Source organism: Nomascus leucogenys, chromosome 12, assembly GCF_006542625.1.
Source record: "Nomascus leucogenys isolate Asia chromosome 12, Asia_NLE_v1, whole genome shotgun sequence".
Classification (NCBI taxonomy): domain Eukaryota; kingdom Metazoa; phylum Chordata; class Mammalia; order Primates; family Hylobatidae; genus Nomascus; species Nomascus leucogenys.
In genome coordinates, this window is record NC_044392.1 from 20422678 (window position 1) to 20440400 (window position 17723).

At 45.9% G+C, this 17723-nt stretch overlaps 1 protein-coding gene and 1 pseudogene across 1 annotated transcript in view; one reads left to right on the plus strand and one right to left on the minus strand.

Moving 5' to 3' along the window:
- RAB3B (RAB3B, member RAS oncogene family) overlaps positions 1-16522 on the minus strand; it is a 73243-nt gene extending 56721 nt beyond the window's left edge. The window contains exons 1-2 of the mRNA XM_030823905.1: positions 16300-16522; positions 2745-2972 (exon numbers count right to left, since the gene is read on the minus strand). Of these exons, the coding sequence (XP_030679765.1) occupies positions 2745-2972 (228 nt within the window). The 5' untranslated portion in view covers positions 16300-16522. The remainder of the gene's footprint in view (positions 1-2744; positions 2973-16299) is intronic.
- LOC100584895 lies at positions 4680-6690 on the plus strand (annotated as a pseudogene).
- Positions 16523-17723: the final 1201 nt, after the last annotated feature.

Below are 17723 nucleotides of genomic sequence, written 5' to 3' on the forward strand. Positions count from 1 at the left end.
ATTGCTCACCACGCCCCAAATATTCTGTGCTCTCACATCCCCCTGTGCACGAACTGCAAGGATGAGATCAAATAACACAAGTGAAAGCACCTGGCACCTAATAGGTGCTTTTAGTAAATGCGTGTTGACTTTCACCTCAAGCTAGTTAAACAAAGTGGTTCTACAATGTTAGCCAGCCACAAAACCACCTGGAAAACTTGTTCTAGCACAGATGGTTGTCACACACCCACCAGAGTTTCTGACTCAATAGTTCTGAGGTGGGCCTGAGAATTTGCATTTCTAGCAAATTCCAAGGTGATGCTGATGCCATGGGTCTGGGAATCAGTGAACTAGACGACCCGTATAGCTTCTTCTATTTCTAATGATCTCTGAATCCTCAATGCCTTTAATAGAGAGCAAATGAACAAAGTGAACTTTTATCCCTATATAATATTTGACATTATCATGAAGGGAAATATGAACTCTATAATACCTCAGATGCACAGTGTAGAGAAAAGAGCACATACTTTTGAATCAGAAGATCTTGTTGAAATCCCACTTTATAGCAGTGTCGTTGACCTAAGGCAAGTTAACAAATCTCTGAGTTTCTTATTCTACAAAACAGGAGTGTATTAAAGTCATACCTACTTCATAGTGTTAATTGTGAGATAGAATATGGGAAATAATTTGTAAAAAGAAAAGTACTATATACAGACTGCCCCAATAAGATATATGCATAATGTATTAATGTACATTTAACACGTAGAATAGAAAGATAATAAATAATATATGTTTTGGCTGGGCGTGGTGGCTCACAACTGTAATCCCAGCACTTTGGGAGACCAACACGGGTGGATCACCTGAGGTCAGGAGTTCAAGATCAGCCTGGTGAACATGGTGAAACCCCATCTTTACTAAAAATACAAAAATTAGCCAGGCGTGGTGGCACACGCCTATAATTGAAGCTACTTGGGGAGTTGAAGCAAGAGAATCGATTGAACCCAAGAGGTGGAAATTGCAGTGAGCCAAGATAGTGCCACTGCACTCCAGCTCAGGTGACAGAGTGAGACTCTGTCTCGAAAAAAAAATAAATAAAATAATAATAATACATGTTTTAAATACGTTAAATCACAAATTTTCAAAATTTCCAATCCAGGTACTAATTCATTTTTGAAAACTATATGATCTACATGTTGCTATTATCATCTAAAATATGTACATAATTTATTAGTACTATTGGCAGATACTAATAATAATAGTAGCTGTGGCAGCCAGCTTCCAAGATGGTCCCCAGTGATACTTTCCTCCCAATATCCACACTTTTGTGTAGGTTCCTCCCATGCTGAATCAGTGACCAACAGAACGCTGTAAGGCTAAGGCTAACTCATAAGAGACATTGCCACTTCCTCTGGCCTTTTACATCTCTCACTCTGGCAAAAGCCAGCTGCTACACAAATAAAGACACTTAAGCAGCTCTGTGAAGACACTCCAAGAGGCCAAATGGGAAAGAAGTAAGGCCTTCTGCCAACAGCTAGCACCAGATATGTGAGTGTGCAGTCTTAAGATCCTCCAGCCCCAGGCTAAGCATGGTGGCTCACACCTGTAATCCCAGCACTTTGGGAGGCCGAGGTGGGCGGATCACGAGGTCAGGAGTTCAAGACCAGCCTGGCCAACAGCCTGGCCAACATGGTGAAACCCCATCTCTACTAAAAATACAAAAATTAACTGGGCATGGCGGCGGGCACCTGTAGTTCCAGCTACTCGGGAGGCTGAGGCAGGAGAATCACTTGAACCCGGGAGGCAGAGGTTGCAGTGAGCCGAGATCATGTCACTGCACTCCAACCTGGGCAACACAGCAAGACTCCGTCTTAAAAAAAAAAAAAAAAAAAAAAGATCCTCCAGCTCCAGTCTATGTTTCAGATGATTGCAACCCAAGCCAACACCTGGCTACACCTCATGAGGCCCCAACCACTCCCAAATGTTTGATCCACAGAAACTATGAGATAATTAATTATTATAGTTGTTTGACACTACCAATTTATTTATTTATTTATTTATTTGAGATGGAGTCTTGCTCCGTTGCCCAGGCTGGAGTGCCGTGGCATGATCATGGCTCACTGCAGCCTCGACCTCCTGGGCTCAAGCAATCCTTCCACGTCAGCCTCCCAAGTAACTGGGACTACAGGCACCCACCACCATGTCCAGCTAATTTGTTTTATTTTTTTGTAGAGATGAGGTCTCACAATGTTGCCCAGTTTGGCACTATGAACTTATGAAGTGATTTGTTATACGACAGTAGATAACTGATACCATAGCTAACATTAGTGTGCATTTACTATGTTCCAGGAACTAAGCCAAGGACCTAAGGACCCAACAGCCTTATGATGTAGATGCTATTACAATCCCCAAAGAAGAAAGGGTGTCCAGAGAAGTTAAGCAATTCAGTCAACTTCCATGACTAGTAAGTGGTAGAAGCAGAATTTGAACCCAAGTCTCTAACTCCAAGCCCCAGTTTCTTGGTCACTCATTTAGACAAGCCAACATAAAACCTCCTGGAGAGTTAAACAGCAGAAGCAACTGAACCCCTGGAGGAGAGCAAACTTGTATAAAACTAGCAGAGGGTAGATCAGGGGCCACACCTGAAAGAGCATTAATGCCTGATGCTGTAAGGCCCAGAAGTTCCAAGCTGGCCCCACCTCTAAGCCCTTGTACTGGCAGGCCAGCCGCTTCTCAGGAAAATCCTGCCCAAGATTCCCGGGACTCACCCAGATCTGTAGTTTCACCCGCTTCTCGTGACGGTAGACTGTCTTCACCTTGAAGTCAATGCCCACAGTGCTAACGAAGGCTGGGGTGAACGTGTCATCAGCATAGCGGAAGAGGAAGGAGGTCTTGCCAACACTGCTGTTGCCAATGATAAGCAGTTTAAACATGTAGTCAAAATTCTGGTCAGAGGCATCTTTGACTCCAGTTTTACCATCCGTCACTGAAGCCATCTGCAAGAGAGACCTAGGGTCACTCAGGAACAGACCTTCAGTGTCACCCTGAGTCACCAACCTTCTAATGGTCACCCCATCATTCACACACTCACTCCTTACTCCAGCACCACTGAGGAAATGCACACTACTCAGAATCACCCCATCACTACACCTGCCCCAAATGTTGTCTCAGCACTGAGGTGGAACCCAGCTCCTCCCATTCATTCCTTCAGCAAATATTTACTGGGCACATTGATCTAGGGCAAGCCCTGTGCTGGGCATGGGGCTTACAAACATGAGTCAGACATGGTGCCTGACCTCTAGGTGGACAAAAACTAGAATAAAAGGTGGGTCAACACAGAGTAACAAAGCAGTAGATAAGTGATAATACAGAGGAGTCCTGGCTGAGGAAGTCCATGAGAAGCATCTCACTCAGCCTGGAGGCCCGGTGATCAAGGAGAGGCTCCTGGAGGAAGCAGCTCCTGAGCTATTTTGGGGAAAGAAAAAAAAAAAAAAAAAAAGCCAAGAACAGCAAACACATGCACATCCAAGGAAAGACTCAGTAAAGGGCTATCATTCTCTTGCTTTAAAAACTTTTATGACTCAGGAGGCTGAGGTGGGAGGATCACTTGAGCCCAGGAGTTCGACGCTGCAGGGAGCCATGATCATGCCACTGAATGCCAGCCTGGGTAGCAGAGCAAGACCTCATCTCTAAAAAATAAAATAAATAAAAAATAGAAACTTTCATGGCTTTCCACAGCTCTAAAGATCAAGTCCAAACTGTTCAACTTGACAAATAACCAACTAACCAAAGAGCCAATTCTCTAAACTATTTTCCCATACCCCTTCTCTTTACCAACCTGTGCTTCCCTTAGATCTAATTACACACTTTACGCCAAATAAGCCACATTATTCCTTACCTTTGTCCCTTTATACGTGTATTCCTTCTGCCTAGAATTCTCTTTTCCTCCTAACAAACTCCTACCCATCCTTGGAGGTCCAGGTCAAGTGCCAGCTTCCCTGTGCTCCCAGAACACTGTAACAGCCCTTGTATCACTTCAGCACTGTTGGAATGAGCATCTGGGCCTTAATGGACTTCATTCCTACATGTGTGGCTTCCAGCATGAATCCTAGCACATAATAAGCACTCAGGAAATGTGTGCTGAATTCATCACAGTCACTTCATCACTCTCGGGCTCAATCTCCTCATCTGGAAAATGGGGAGAACAATCCACCCTACTCTTCTCACAGGGCTATCACAGGACTCAAATGAGATAAGAATGGATGAAACCATTATCAACTGGTAAATTCCACACAGGTGTGAACATATGTCCTTATTATTCCAAAGCCTTCAAAGCCTAGGTCCTTTATTTGTTCACTCGTTCATTCAGTAAATATTTAATACATGCCAGGCCTTTCCTGAGACCCCAGCCTTCTCAGTTCTGTCACCATCTGCTTTCCTAGAACACCCGAATCTGAACTCCATAATTCAGCACTTGGTCACGTGGTCTTATTTAAGTCTTTAATTGCTTCTCCTATGTCTTGGAAGCCTCAGGTACCCTTCTTCTCCACCTGAAATCTCCCCTTCCTCTCAGCACAAGGGTACCCAGGTAGCTGGATGAGTGGTCAGAGGAGGGTGGGAGGACAGCATTCAAGTGTGATGGTGTCTGGGTTTTCATTCTTTTTAGGAATTCCTGCTTTTTTCCCCAAGGGCAAAGAAAGGGCATGAGGCTGGTGGGTGTGGCTCTTTGGGCCTCTCAGGTGAGCTGTAAGGATAAGGAGCTGATTAACGTAGGTTTAAAGCTCTCTTGAAGAAAAGTTAGACAAATATGTAAGATTGTTAGCAGCCTTTTAATAAAAGTTTCTTGCATATGTCACCACTGGACTCCTGTGGTCTCTGTTATTCCTTCCCTTTGTTCCCAGCTCTCAATCCTTATCTGAAACTCTAAGTTACATCCCTGTATCAATCTGTCCCATGACAAGACTCACTAGGCAAGTGTGGAACATGCCCAGGACACTTGGAGACTGAGGCATAGCACTCACATGGAGGAAGAAAGTGAGGTTGGAAGGGAGGGTGCCATTGGCTGCTTAAACTGTCTCACAGCCTTAACTTTTCAGCTTTTCATGGTACTAGGTGCAAAGGCTGTTGCAAGAACTTGCCATGTAATGGCATTATGGTTTTTTTGTTTTTTGTTTTTTTTTTGAGATGGAGTCTTGCTCTTTCGCCCAGGCTGGAGTGCAGTGGCACAATCTCGGCTCACTGCAACCTCTGCCCCCTGAGTTCAAGCGATTCTCCTGTCTCAGCCTCCCAAGTAGCTGGGATTACAGTCATCTGCCACCATGCCTAGCTAATTTCTGTATTTTTAGTAGAGACAGGGTTTTGCCATGTTGGCCAGGCTGGTCTCGAACTCCTGACCTCAGGTGATCCACCTGCCTCAGCCTCCCAAAGCGCTAGGATTACAGGAGTGAGCCACCACACCCGACCACATTATGCTTTTTCTACATTAAAACAAGGGAAGCAACCACAACAACCTCACACCATCCTCCACTCTGCTGCCTGCAAGTCATCTTTCTTTGTTTACAAGAGAAAATTTCTACTATGAATGTATTCATTATAAAAAATTTGAAAATTATATTATGCAAAAGTGTAAAAAAGAGAATTTAAAATTAACTGACGGCTGGGCGCAGTGGCTCACGCCTGTAATCCCAGCACTTTGGGAGGCCGAGGTGGATCACGAGGTCAGGAGATCGAGACCATCCTGGCTAACACGGTGAAACCCCATCTCTACTAAAAATACAAAAAATTGGCCAGGGGTGGTGGCAGGTGCCTGTAGTCCCAGCTACAGGAGGCTGAGGCAGGAAAATGGTGTGAACCAGGGAGGCGGAGGTTGTAGTAAGCTGAGATCCAAGCCACTGCACTTCAGCCTGGGTGACAGAGCGAGACTCTGCCCCCCCCAAAAAAAAATTAACTGACATCCCACCCACTCAGAAACTATGGCTGTTAACATTTTAGTGTATTTCCTCCAATATTTTTTCATACAAAAGAGTGCCACCTAAGGCCAGGTGCAATGGCTCACACCTGTAATCCCAGGACTTTGGGAGGCCAAAGTGGGAGGATGGCTTCAGGCCAGGAGTTCAAGACCAGCCTGGGCAACATAGGGAGACCTCATTTCTACAAAAAGTAAAAAAACAGCCAGGCATGGTGGCACACATCTATAATCCCAGCTGCTTGGGAGGCTGAGGCAGGAGTATTATTTGAGCCCAGAAATTTGAAGCTGCAGTAAGCCATGATTGTGCCACTGCACTCCAGCTTGGGCAACAGAGAAAGACTGTCTCTACCAAAAAAAAAAAAAACAAAAAACCTCCTCTCTCCAGTCCGTGCCTCCAAGACGACAAAGAAAAGAAGGAACAACAGTCGTGCCAAAAAGGCCCGCAGCCACGTGCAGCCTATTCACTGCATGAACTGTGCCCAATGTGTGCCCAAGGACAAGGCCATTAAGAAATTCGGCATTCGAAACATAGTGGAGGCCACAGCAGTCAGGGACATTTCTGAAACAAGCGTCTTCGATGCCTATGTGCTTCCCAAGCAGTATGTGAAGCTACATTACTGTGTGAGTTGTGCAATTCACAGCAAAGTAGTCAGGAATCGATCTCGTGAAGTCTGCAAGGACCAAACACCCGACCCTGATTTAGACCTGTGGGTGCTGCCCCACGACCCCCACCAAAGCCTATGTAAGGAGCTGAGTCCTTAAAGACTGAAGATGGACTATTCTCTGGAGAAAAATAAAATGGAAATTGTACTTAAAAAAAAAAGCAATCTATTTTAATATTATATTTTATTTGTTAATTTAAAAGGTAATACATACTTATGGAAAATAATTCAAGTATATCCTACTTGCAAGTATTACCTTTTTTACCAGCTGTAGTTCAATTATTATTATTTTATTTTATTTTATTTTGAGACAGGGTCTCACTCTGTTGCCCAGGCTGGAGTGCAGTGGCGCTACCTTGGCTCACTACAGTCTTGATCTCCTGGGCTCAAGCAATCCTCTTACCTCAGCCTCCCGAGTAGCTGGGACTACAGGCATGTGCCACCATGCCCAGCTAATTTTTGTACTTTTTGTAGAGATGGGGTTTCACCATGTTGTCCAGGCTGGTCTCAAACCGGGATCAAGTGATCTGCCCTCTGTGGTCTCCCAAAGTGCTAGAATTACAGGCGAGAGCCACCACACCCAGCCGCATTATTTTCTTAATTCCTGGCATAAAATACAAGTAATATGAAACCTACAGGTTTACACTGAAAAGTAAGTCTTGCTTCCATCTCTGATTCCTGATCCAGTTCCCCTCCCCAGAGGCATACATGTTATCAATTTATATATCCTTCAGAGATAGCCCTTGCATATATAAGCAAAGAGGCCTATTTATAATTTTTATTTCTATATAAATAACATACCGTGCATTCTAGTCTATACCTTCTATGCATATTGTAATAGCTGACATCATATGCACAAGGTATAGGCTAGAATATATGGTATGTTATCATTTAGCAAATCACTTAAATTTTAAAAGTACAATCATGAACCGCATAACAATATTTCAGTCAATGACAGACCACACGTACAATGGTGGTCCCATAAGATTATAATGGAGCTGAAAAATTCCTATTGCCTAGTGACATAGTAGCCATGGTAACGTTGTAGCACAACACATTACTCACATATTTGTGTTGATGCTGGTGTAAACAAACCTACTGCATTGCCAGTTGTATAAAAGTATAGCACATACAATTATGTGCTATACATAATACTTGATATTGATAATAAATGACTACGTTACTGGTTTCTGTATTTACTTACTACACTTTTTATTATTTTAGAGTGTACTTTTTCTATTTATATTTAATATTTTTTTAAAAGTTAACAGTAAAACAGCCTCAGGCAGGTCCTTCAGGAGGTATTCCAGAAGAAGACATTGCCATAAAAGATGAGAGCTCCATGCCTATTATTGCCCCTGAAGACCTTCCAGTGGGACAAGATGTGGAAATGGAAGGCAGTGATATTGATGCTCCTGGACCCTGTGTAGGCCTAAGCTCATGTGTGTATTTGTGTCTTCCTTTTTAACAAAATAATTTTAAACATAAATTTAAAAACTAAGGAAGAAAATAAAGAAAAGGCCAGGTTCAGTGGCTCATGCCTATAATCCCAACACTTTGGGAGGCCAAGGTGGGAGGATCACTCAAGCCAAGGAGTTTGAGGCTGCAGTGACCCATGATTGTACCACTGCATTCCAATCCAGGTGACACACTGAGCCTTCATCTCAAAAAAGGCCATACAGTGTATTTGTGCTTTAAGCTAAGTGTTATTATAAAAGAGTCTATGGCTGGGCATGGTGGCTCAGACCTGTAATCCCAGACTTGGGCGGCTGAGGCAGGCGGATCACTTAAGGTCAGGAGTTCGAGACCAGCCTAGCCAACATGGTGAAACCCCATCTCTACTAAAAATACAAAAATTAGCCGGGTGTGGTGGTGTGCACCTGTAATCCCAGCTACTCAGCAGACTCAATCTCAAAAAACAAAAAAAAAATTAATAAAAAAATAAAAGAGTCTAAGAGGTTTTAAAATTTTTTTAAGTTTATAAAGTTTAAAAAGTTATAGTAAGCCAAAGTTAATTTATTATTGGAGAAACATATTTTTAAATAAATTTAGTGTAGCCTAAGTGTAGAGTGTTTATAAAGTCTCCTATGGTGTATGGTAATGTCCTAGGCCTTCACATTCACTCACCACTCACTCACTGACTCCCCCAGAGCAACTGCCGGCCCTGCAAGCTCCATTAATGGTAAGTGTCATACATAGGTGTACCATTTTTTATCTCTTATACCATATTATGGCTGGGTGCAGTGGCTCACACCTGTAATCCCAGCACTTTGGGAGGCCAAGGTGGGTGGATCACTTGAGGTCAGGAGATAGAGACCAGCCTGGCCAACATGATGAAACTCTGTCTCTATTAAAATACAAAAAATTAGCCAGGCATGGTGGCAGATACCTGTAATCCCAGCTACTCGGGAGGCTGAGGTTGCAGTGAGCTGAGATTGCACCACTGTACTCCAGCTTGGGTGATAGAGCCAGACTCGGTCTCAAAAAAAAAAAAAACCATCATATTTTTACTGTACCTTTTCTATGTTTAGATGTGTTTAGATACACAAATACCACTGTGTTACAATTGCCTGCTATATTCAATACAGTAACATGCTGTACAGGTTTGTAGCCTAGGAGCAATAGGCTATCTATTCCATATAGACTATGTGTATAGTAAGCTATACCATATACCATATAGGTTTGTATAAGTATACTCTATGATGCTCATACAACTATGAAATCGGCTAATGACACATTTCTCAGAACATATCCTTGTCATTAGCAATGCAAGACTGTACTTCAATAATTCCGAAAGTACTACAAAAGTATGAGATTTTGAGGCCAGGCGTAGTGGCTCAGGCCCGTAATCCCAGGACTTTGTGAGGCTGAGGCAGGCAGATCATTTGAGCTCAGGAGTTTGAGATCAGCCTGGCCAACATGGTGAAATCCAGTCTCTACTAAAAATACAAAAATTCGCCGGGCGTGGTGGTGCACACCTGTAATTCCAGCTAGTCAGGAGGCTGAAGCACAAGAATTGCTTGAACCCAGGAGGCAGAGGCTGCAGTGAGTCAAGATCGCACAACTACACTCCAGTCTGGGTGACACAGCAAGACACTGTCTCAAAAAGAAAAAAAAAGAAAGTATGGGCTGGGCTCGGTGGCTCATGCCTGTAACCCCAGCACTTTGGAAGGCTGAGGCGGGTAAATCATGAGGTCAGGAGTTCGAGACCAGCCTGGCCAACATGGTGAAATCCCATCTCTACTAAAAATACAAAAAATTAGCTGGGCATGGTGGCAGCCGCCTGTAATCCCAGCTACTCTGGAGGCTGAGGCAGGAGAATCACTTGAACCTGGGAGGCAGAGGTTACAGTGAGCGGAGATTGTGCCACTGCACTCCAGCCCAGGCAATAGTGGAGACTCTCTAATTAAAAAAAATATATATATATGAATGAGACTTTGAAAACTCTAAAAAAAAAAATCATTTCAGTTGACTACATTATATTCCATCCTATAGATGTGTCATAAGACCAATAATTTTTTTTTTTTTTTTTGAGATGGAGTCTTGCTCTGTCACCCTGGCTGGAGGGCAATGGCACAATCTTGGCTCACTGCAACCTCCACCTCCTGGGTTCAAGCGATTCTCCTGTCTCAGCCTCCCAAGTAGCTGGGACTACAGGTGCTCACCATCACACTGGCTAATTTTTGTATTTCTAATAGAGACGGGGTTTCACCATGTTGACCCAGCCAGATCAATTATTTAATGTTGTCACTCTCTTTAGGAAGTTGTTTTTAAGTTGTTTTTCTACTCTTAATTATTATATGTGAAACTGCAGTGAACATTTCTTTACATAAATTTTTGTAAATTTTCCTGATTACTTCCTTGAGAGAGATTCCTTGAAGTGGAATTGCTGGTCAAAGAGTCACTTTACTAAAACATAAATGTGATCTTTACCACAATTTCATATCCTTTATCTTCTTTTATCTCTAAATAAACCTGGGAAATAAAGCTGGAAAGACAGGGATTATTATTTCCATTTGATCAAGAAGGAAACTGAAAATGAAAAATTAAAAGGATTTGCCCAAATTTCACAGCTAACAGCGAGACTAGATTTAGTACCCTGCAGTGTTATGAAAAAGTTTAAAATCAATGCTCTACCCCTCAGATGAATTCTTAGGATTGACTCTCTAAGCCACAGCACTTTTACCTTAAAATAGAGAAAATACCACCTACTTCACAGAGCTTGGTACAAATAGAATGAGTAGTACTATATGTAAACAGTCTGACACGGTTTGTCGGCCCATGGAGGTACTGAATACATATTATTTCACTGGCCCCTTTATTTCACTTCTGTAGGCAAATCTTGTTCAACTGCCCTCTCCCTGATCGTGGCTCCATTATTTGGGCCTGTTTTACAATTAACGGTTTGCTCTCTCTTCTGGATTCAAGAGGGCTTTATCCATCCTTACATCTGGTCAACGCTAGACCTATAGTAAATCCTTAGAGGGTGTTATGTCTTTCAAGAAACACATATAGAGCATTTTTCAAGCGCCAGACTATCACTGTAAATGTCAGATTACTGGTCCTCATTTTTCTGATGTAGCCCAGCTTCACACTCTTAAACTGCTAGAATTAGAAGGGACTTTGGAGTAGTAGCTTTTTATTGTAACAAAAAGCCTGGCTACTGGGCCCAGCTTTCCCAGTAACTCAATGTGTAAACTTGGCCGAGTTACTTAAATTCTATGCCTCAGTGTCCTCATCTGACAATAATACCTACTTCACAAGGTGCTGTGAATTTTAAATAAGAGAACGTATATAAGTATGTTTCATACACTGTGCTGAGAAAAATACATGTAGCCTCGTGTAGAATCAGTGAGAAATTTGCCTGCTTTTATTAGCTATGACTGCCACAGATATGAGACTAGGAAGTGATGGCAAGAGTAAAAAATTGTTTCAGTTCCCGATCTACCTCCGTTTATCTTACAGGTAAAAAAAAAAAAAAAAAAAAAAAAAAAAAAAAAAAAAAAATTGAGGCTCTGCAAACACAAGTGATTTGTCCAAGCTCACAGAGCAAGTCAGTTGCAGGGTCATGAATGGAACTTCTGTTACCTAATGGCTTCCAGGTTTGACGGAATTAAGGAAACGAAAACCACAACAATTTTAGGGTGAATAAAGAAGCATCCTGGCTGGGCACGGTGGCTCATGCCCGTAATCCCAACACTTTGGGAGGCCAAAGTGGGAAAATCACTTGAGGCCAGGAGCTCAAAACCAGCCTGGGAAACTTCATAGTGAGATTCCATTTCTATGAAAAAAAATTTTTTTTTTTTTTTGAGACAGAGTCTCACTCTGTTGCCCAGGCTAGAGTGCAGTGGCGCGATCTCAGCTCACTACAAGCTCCGCCTCCCAGGTTCACGCCATTCTCCTGCCTCAGCCTCCAGAGTAGCTGGGACTACAGGTGCCCGCCACCACGCCCAGCTAATTTTTTGTATTTTTACTAGAGATGGGGTTTCACTGTGTTAGCCAGGATGGTCTTGATCTCCTGACCTTGTGATGTGCCTGCCTTGGCCTCCCAAAGTGCTGGGATTACAGGCGTGAGCCACTGCGCCCAGCCAAAAAAATTTATATTAGCCCGATGTGGTGGTGTGCACCTGTAGTCCTCGGTACTTGGGAGGCTGAGGCAGGAAAATCACTTGAGTCCAGAGGTTCGAGGTTAGAGTGAGCTATGATTGCACCACTGTATCCCAACCTGGGTGACAGAGTGAGACCCTATCTCTAAAAATAAAAATTAAAAAAAAGAAGCATCCCCAACATCCTGAGTGTCTTGCTGCCGTACTGTATTTGCCATACCACACTGTCAACATCTGCTTATGCACACACAGCATGGCTTTCCCAGTAGGTGGTGTGAGAACGGGGAGAGGCAGAGAGCTGAGTTCAGTTGGAAGGTTCATTCAGACGGAAGCCCCCAAGGGGATCTTCTTAGGAGGGGGCGGCCAGGGGCTACTCAGACATTTGGAAGACAGGCAAAAAGCATCCCAGCAGGCAGCTGCCTGAGGCAGATCTAAGCAGACAGGTCACTGCACAGTGGTGCGTGCAGAACTGCATTTGTAAGATAAGCATCAATCAAATCTTTCCTCTATTTTGTGACAGTCACATAAAATGATAGAGCTATCTCCGTGACAAGCAATACAGATGAAGGCCCAGGGACCATCTGGGAAGTCATCCCTGTCCCAGGCTGGGGGAAAGAAATGACTCCTCAAAGGGTGGCTGTGAAAAACAACCCTTTCAGTCTGATAGGCAGCAGAAATAAGCACCTAAGGAAGAAGCCAACTTCAGCCAGGAAACAGCAGGGAAGAGGAGGAGAGAGCCCTAAAATCCAGCGAGAAGAGATCAGCTCAATAAATGGAGTGAAGAAGTGAACGAAGGAACTTACCTTTTGTTGGAAAGAACATGAGACTTGAGTCCAAGAGACCTGGCATTTGAAAGATAAGCCCTGGCTCTTTCAGTGGTCCTGTAAACTTAGGCAAAACAGTCTCCTGGCCTCAGTTTCCTTATCTATAAAAGGAGCTCATAAAATGGCTTCCTGGCAAAACTGTTGCAAGAATTAAAAGCTGTAGGCCAGGCGCGGTGGCTCACACTTGTAATCCCAGCACTTTGGGAGGCCGAGGCGGGCGGATCATGAGGTCAGGAGATCGAGACCACGGATTTCCAAATCAAACAAACTAGATTCAGTTTCCAGGTCTATCATTTATTACCTATGAGACCTTGGCAAGAAATTTTACATGATTAAGACAGTTTCCTCGTTCATAAAACAAGTGTTGTTGGGAAAATTATAGGTAATGTGGGTAATACATCTAGAATAGTACAGTAATTTCTTGGTATAGGCAAGGGATTGGATACAGGACCCCCATATATACTGAAATCCATGCCTACTCAAGAACCACAGTTGGCCTAGTGGAACCCACCTAGACTAAAAGTTGGTCCTCTGAATATACAGACTTCACCTCCCTTCACTACTGTATTTTCTTCTCTTTTTCTTCTTTTTTAAGAGATGGGTGTCACTCTGTTTCCCAGGATGGAGTACAGTGGCCTGATCATAACTCACTGTAGCTTCAAGTTCCTGGGCTCAAGCAATCCTCCTACCTCAGCCTCCCAAATAGCTTGGATTACAGGTTCGAGCCACTGCGCTTGACCCACCATGGTATTTTTTTTTTTTTATCAGTGTTTGGTTGAAAAAAAAATTCGGGTATAAGTGGACCTACACAGTTCAAACCCATGCTGTTCAAAGATAAACTGTATATGCAATATAGCAGGGGCTCAATAAATGTAATTCCCTGTCTTCCCACTTGGAGCATTTCAGTGAGAATAAGAAGGGAGTTGGGCAAATGTGGACCTCATCCTCCTCCTTTAAGTCATACCCTACTTTTCTAATTCAATCTGTTTTTAGACCATTCCCCACTGCTGACCCATCACCACCTTCTCATTGTTTTCCCAGGTCTCCTAGAGCCACAGAAACAATATCACAATAGCTACCATTTATTGAGCACCTACTAAATGTCTAGCATTCTACAAGATGCTTTCAATGCATTCCATCTTGCACCAACAGATGCTTGATATTCATTTCCTTCCTCCTCCAGATTGGAAAGAGATAGCCATGGGTGTGTCCACTGACAAAACAGAGGAACACCTGCAGAATAACATCAGTGGCCTCTCTCTTTGTACATTGTTTTACAGTTTACAAAGTTCTCTTCGCCCACATTATCCTATTTGATTCTCACAACAATTCTTGAGAATGAAGAAATTGAGGCAGGAGCACAATTATTCATTCAATCAACATTCACCAAGCACCTACTATGCACCAGGCCCTGTGCTATACTTTAGGGAGATGGAGAGAAACCCTAGGAGCTTCAAGCTTAGAGGGGGAACCTATTTAAATATTTTGTATAGCTTACTGATGCCTCCATTCATGTCATAATCTTTAAGAAACTGAAGATCTGTTTCTTGGACTGGAGATGCTTTTAGATTTTTGCCTTTTCCCATACGGTTTCCTCTGATAGGAACACACTTTCCTCCACTGCTAGCTAAATCCTTCATGACCAGGAAGCCTTCCCCAACCCACCCACCTCCCTGTGCCTCTTCTCTGGCTCCCACAGGGCACCAGGGCTTTCCACTTCTATAGGTAGGGCCTTTCACGGCTTCCATTGTCTTCCTCTGTTTACAGGCACAGAACAGGTGGACACCCACCTGTGCGCGCGCGCGCGCACACACACACACACACACACACACACACACACACACACGTGTCCTCTCCTTTTACTGTCTCCCACCCCTTTCCATCTGGATTCCAGGAAGCTGGGGGAAGAGGGCCCATCTTGTTTCTGTGTGTGTGTGTGTGTGTGTGTGTGTGTGTGTGTGTGTGTGTGTTTTGAGGGCCCATCTTTCTCCCACCTCCTCCACATCTCTCTTAGCTTCCAAAGGCTGCTGCCCTGCTCTCCCCAAAGTTGCTTCCACGCTTGGACTACAGAACAGAGTTGGATGACTTTTTCTGTCCACGATTCTCTTATTTTCTGTGATCCCCGGTGCCCGTGTAACAGGGTCCAGTGCCTGGGTCCCCTCCTTGGACTCCTGAGTGGCCAAGACACCGCTAGTGCGTGGACACCACTCCAGCCCCCATTATCTTTCCACCCTTACACCACAACCCACACCTGGCCTCCTCCCCAGCCTGACCCAGCACCCCACCACCCTATTTATACACTCCAAGTTCTCTCACGATTCCTCCACTTGCAGCCGCCAGACCCTACTCTATTCCAGAGCCTCCTCCCCACTCCTGACCAGAATATAGGCCCCTGTGTCCATTTCCAAGGCCACTTCCCTGTGTCTCCACCGGCTCCCTGCCCCCTTCCTCTGCAGCAGGGTAGACCCAACCTGGCCTCTCACCCTTCCATTCTCCCAAGCTTCCCGCCCCCAAGCCCCACCCCTCACCTTCCATCTACAGTTACCCCCACGCCGGTCCCCAGCCGGGCTCAACCTCCGACCCCAGCTATCCATACCCACATCCCCCATAAATGACCCTCTTTCTACCAGACATTGCCCTGCTGCCCTTCTCCATCCCAGCTATCCATACCCACATCCCCACCCCCTGACCCTCTCCCGACCAGACACTCCCCAACTGCCCAGCGCCCCTTCCCCTCGGCACCTCAGTCCCCTCCAGCTCCAAACGACCCCCGCCCAGCCAGTCCCCTCCCCTCAGCTCCTCACCTCCATGCCTCCCCCCGCACCCCCGCTCTAGCTTCCCAGTCCGCTCCCTTCAGCGCCCCCTTCGCTGCCCCTCGGCTGCCCGGTACCCCCTTTCCGCACAGCCCCTCTCCGCCCTCTTCGAAGCTCCTCCGCTCCCCACGCCCCCGTTTCCCCCCGCGATCCCTCACTGCCCTCCTGTTGCCCCCCATCTCTCCTCCCAGCCCCAGCGCCGTCTTTCTTGCTCCCCTCACGCCCTTGGAGCTCCCCCGGCTGCCCCCAAGGTCCGGGAGACCCCCTCGGCGCCCCCTCCCTAGGTGAGCCCCACCTCTGCCGCCGCGGAGCCCCCTCCCTCGCTCCTCCCCCGGCTTCCCTCCGCTGCCCCGCGCTCCTTCTCGGCGCCCGCTCTCGGTGCCCAGCGCCCCGCGCCGGGGATCGGTCCCTGATCCTCCGCGGACGGGCTGCCGGGGCCGCGCCCCTTACCGCGGACTCCGAGTGCGGGACGACGGGTTCGCTCCCAAACGGTCGGCGGGACGGCAGGACCTGGAGGCGGGAGGGCGCGGAGGGGGCCGGGGCGGGGCGCTGCGGGATGGTCGGGTCCGGTCAGGTCCGGTCAGGTCCTGACAGTGGCGCCTGAGGGCTGGGGCTCCGGCTCCAGCGCGGCTCGGCTCCGGCCGCATCCAGGCCCCGCCCAGGGGCGGAGTCTGTGTTCGCCCCGCCCCGGCCCCCAACTCCTAGCAGGTGTAAGGAATCCGAGGTGACTCAGGACCTCCAGGTGCCCCATATCTGGGTGACTCTCGTGATTTATCTTAATTGTCATGCCTCGTTCCATTGACTGAACTTACTAGGGTAATTAGAGAGCTTTGATGATAATGTAGCTGATGATGGGTAGCAGTTTTGCCATTTCCAAACTGCTTTCTGGTCCGTTCTATGGCTCCGTCTTCACAAAAGCCCAGAGAGGGAGGCTGACTACAAGCAGAAACGAAGCCAGAAACCTGGACGCTGTCCTCTACCCTATCTGTGTTTCCTTCACACCCCACATCCCACCGCCTTAACATATCCCTGCCCTTCCTCTGTGTCTCCATTGCCCTTGTTCTGACCCCAGCATCATCACTTCTTGCTTGGACTAATGCAACAGCTTCTTAATTCCTGCCTTCACTCTCCAATTCCTCCTGTAAAACCAAGAGGTGGTGTCAGCATGGCCATTTCCACCTTTGTACAAAAATTCTTTCTCCTGTGCTCTCCAGTCATAACACCCTCCACCCCTCCTCATCACTGACACCCAATTGCTCCTTATGCATTAAAGATTGCAGCCCCTGGCCCATGGTCATCCTCACTAGCCCCTGTTCTGCCATACTCCCGGTGACTTCGGTAGCCATGAGACTTCCTGGTCCCATTCATTCTGAGTCAGATACCAAAATCATTTTGGCATAAGCCCGAGCAACCCTTTAAAAAATGTCACCATGTTACCATCAACCTTGTTTAAGAAAACTCTCGGCCAGGCACAGTGGCTGACGCCTGTAATCCCAGCACTTTGGAAGGCAAAAGTAGGCGGATCACTTGAGGTCAGGAGTTCGAGACCAACCTGGCCAGCATGGTGAAACCCTGTCTCTACTAAAAATACAAAAATTAGCTGGGCATGGTGGCGCATGCCTGTAGTCCCAGCTACTTGGGAGGCTGAGGCAGAATTGCTTGAACCCAGGAGGCAGAGGTTGCAGTGAGCCAAGATCACTGCACTCCAGCAGTGCACTCCAGCCTGGACAACAGAGCCAGGCTCCGTCAAAAAAACAAAACAAACAAACAAACAAACAAACACCTCTCAATGGTTTCCCATTACCAGGAGGCTGACAACAGGAGTAGGAAAATGTTCTTGCCTGGCCTGGCCCTAGGAAGTCCCACTTCCACCA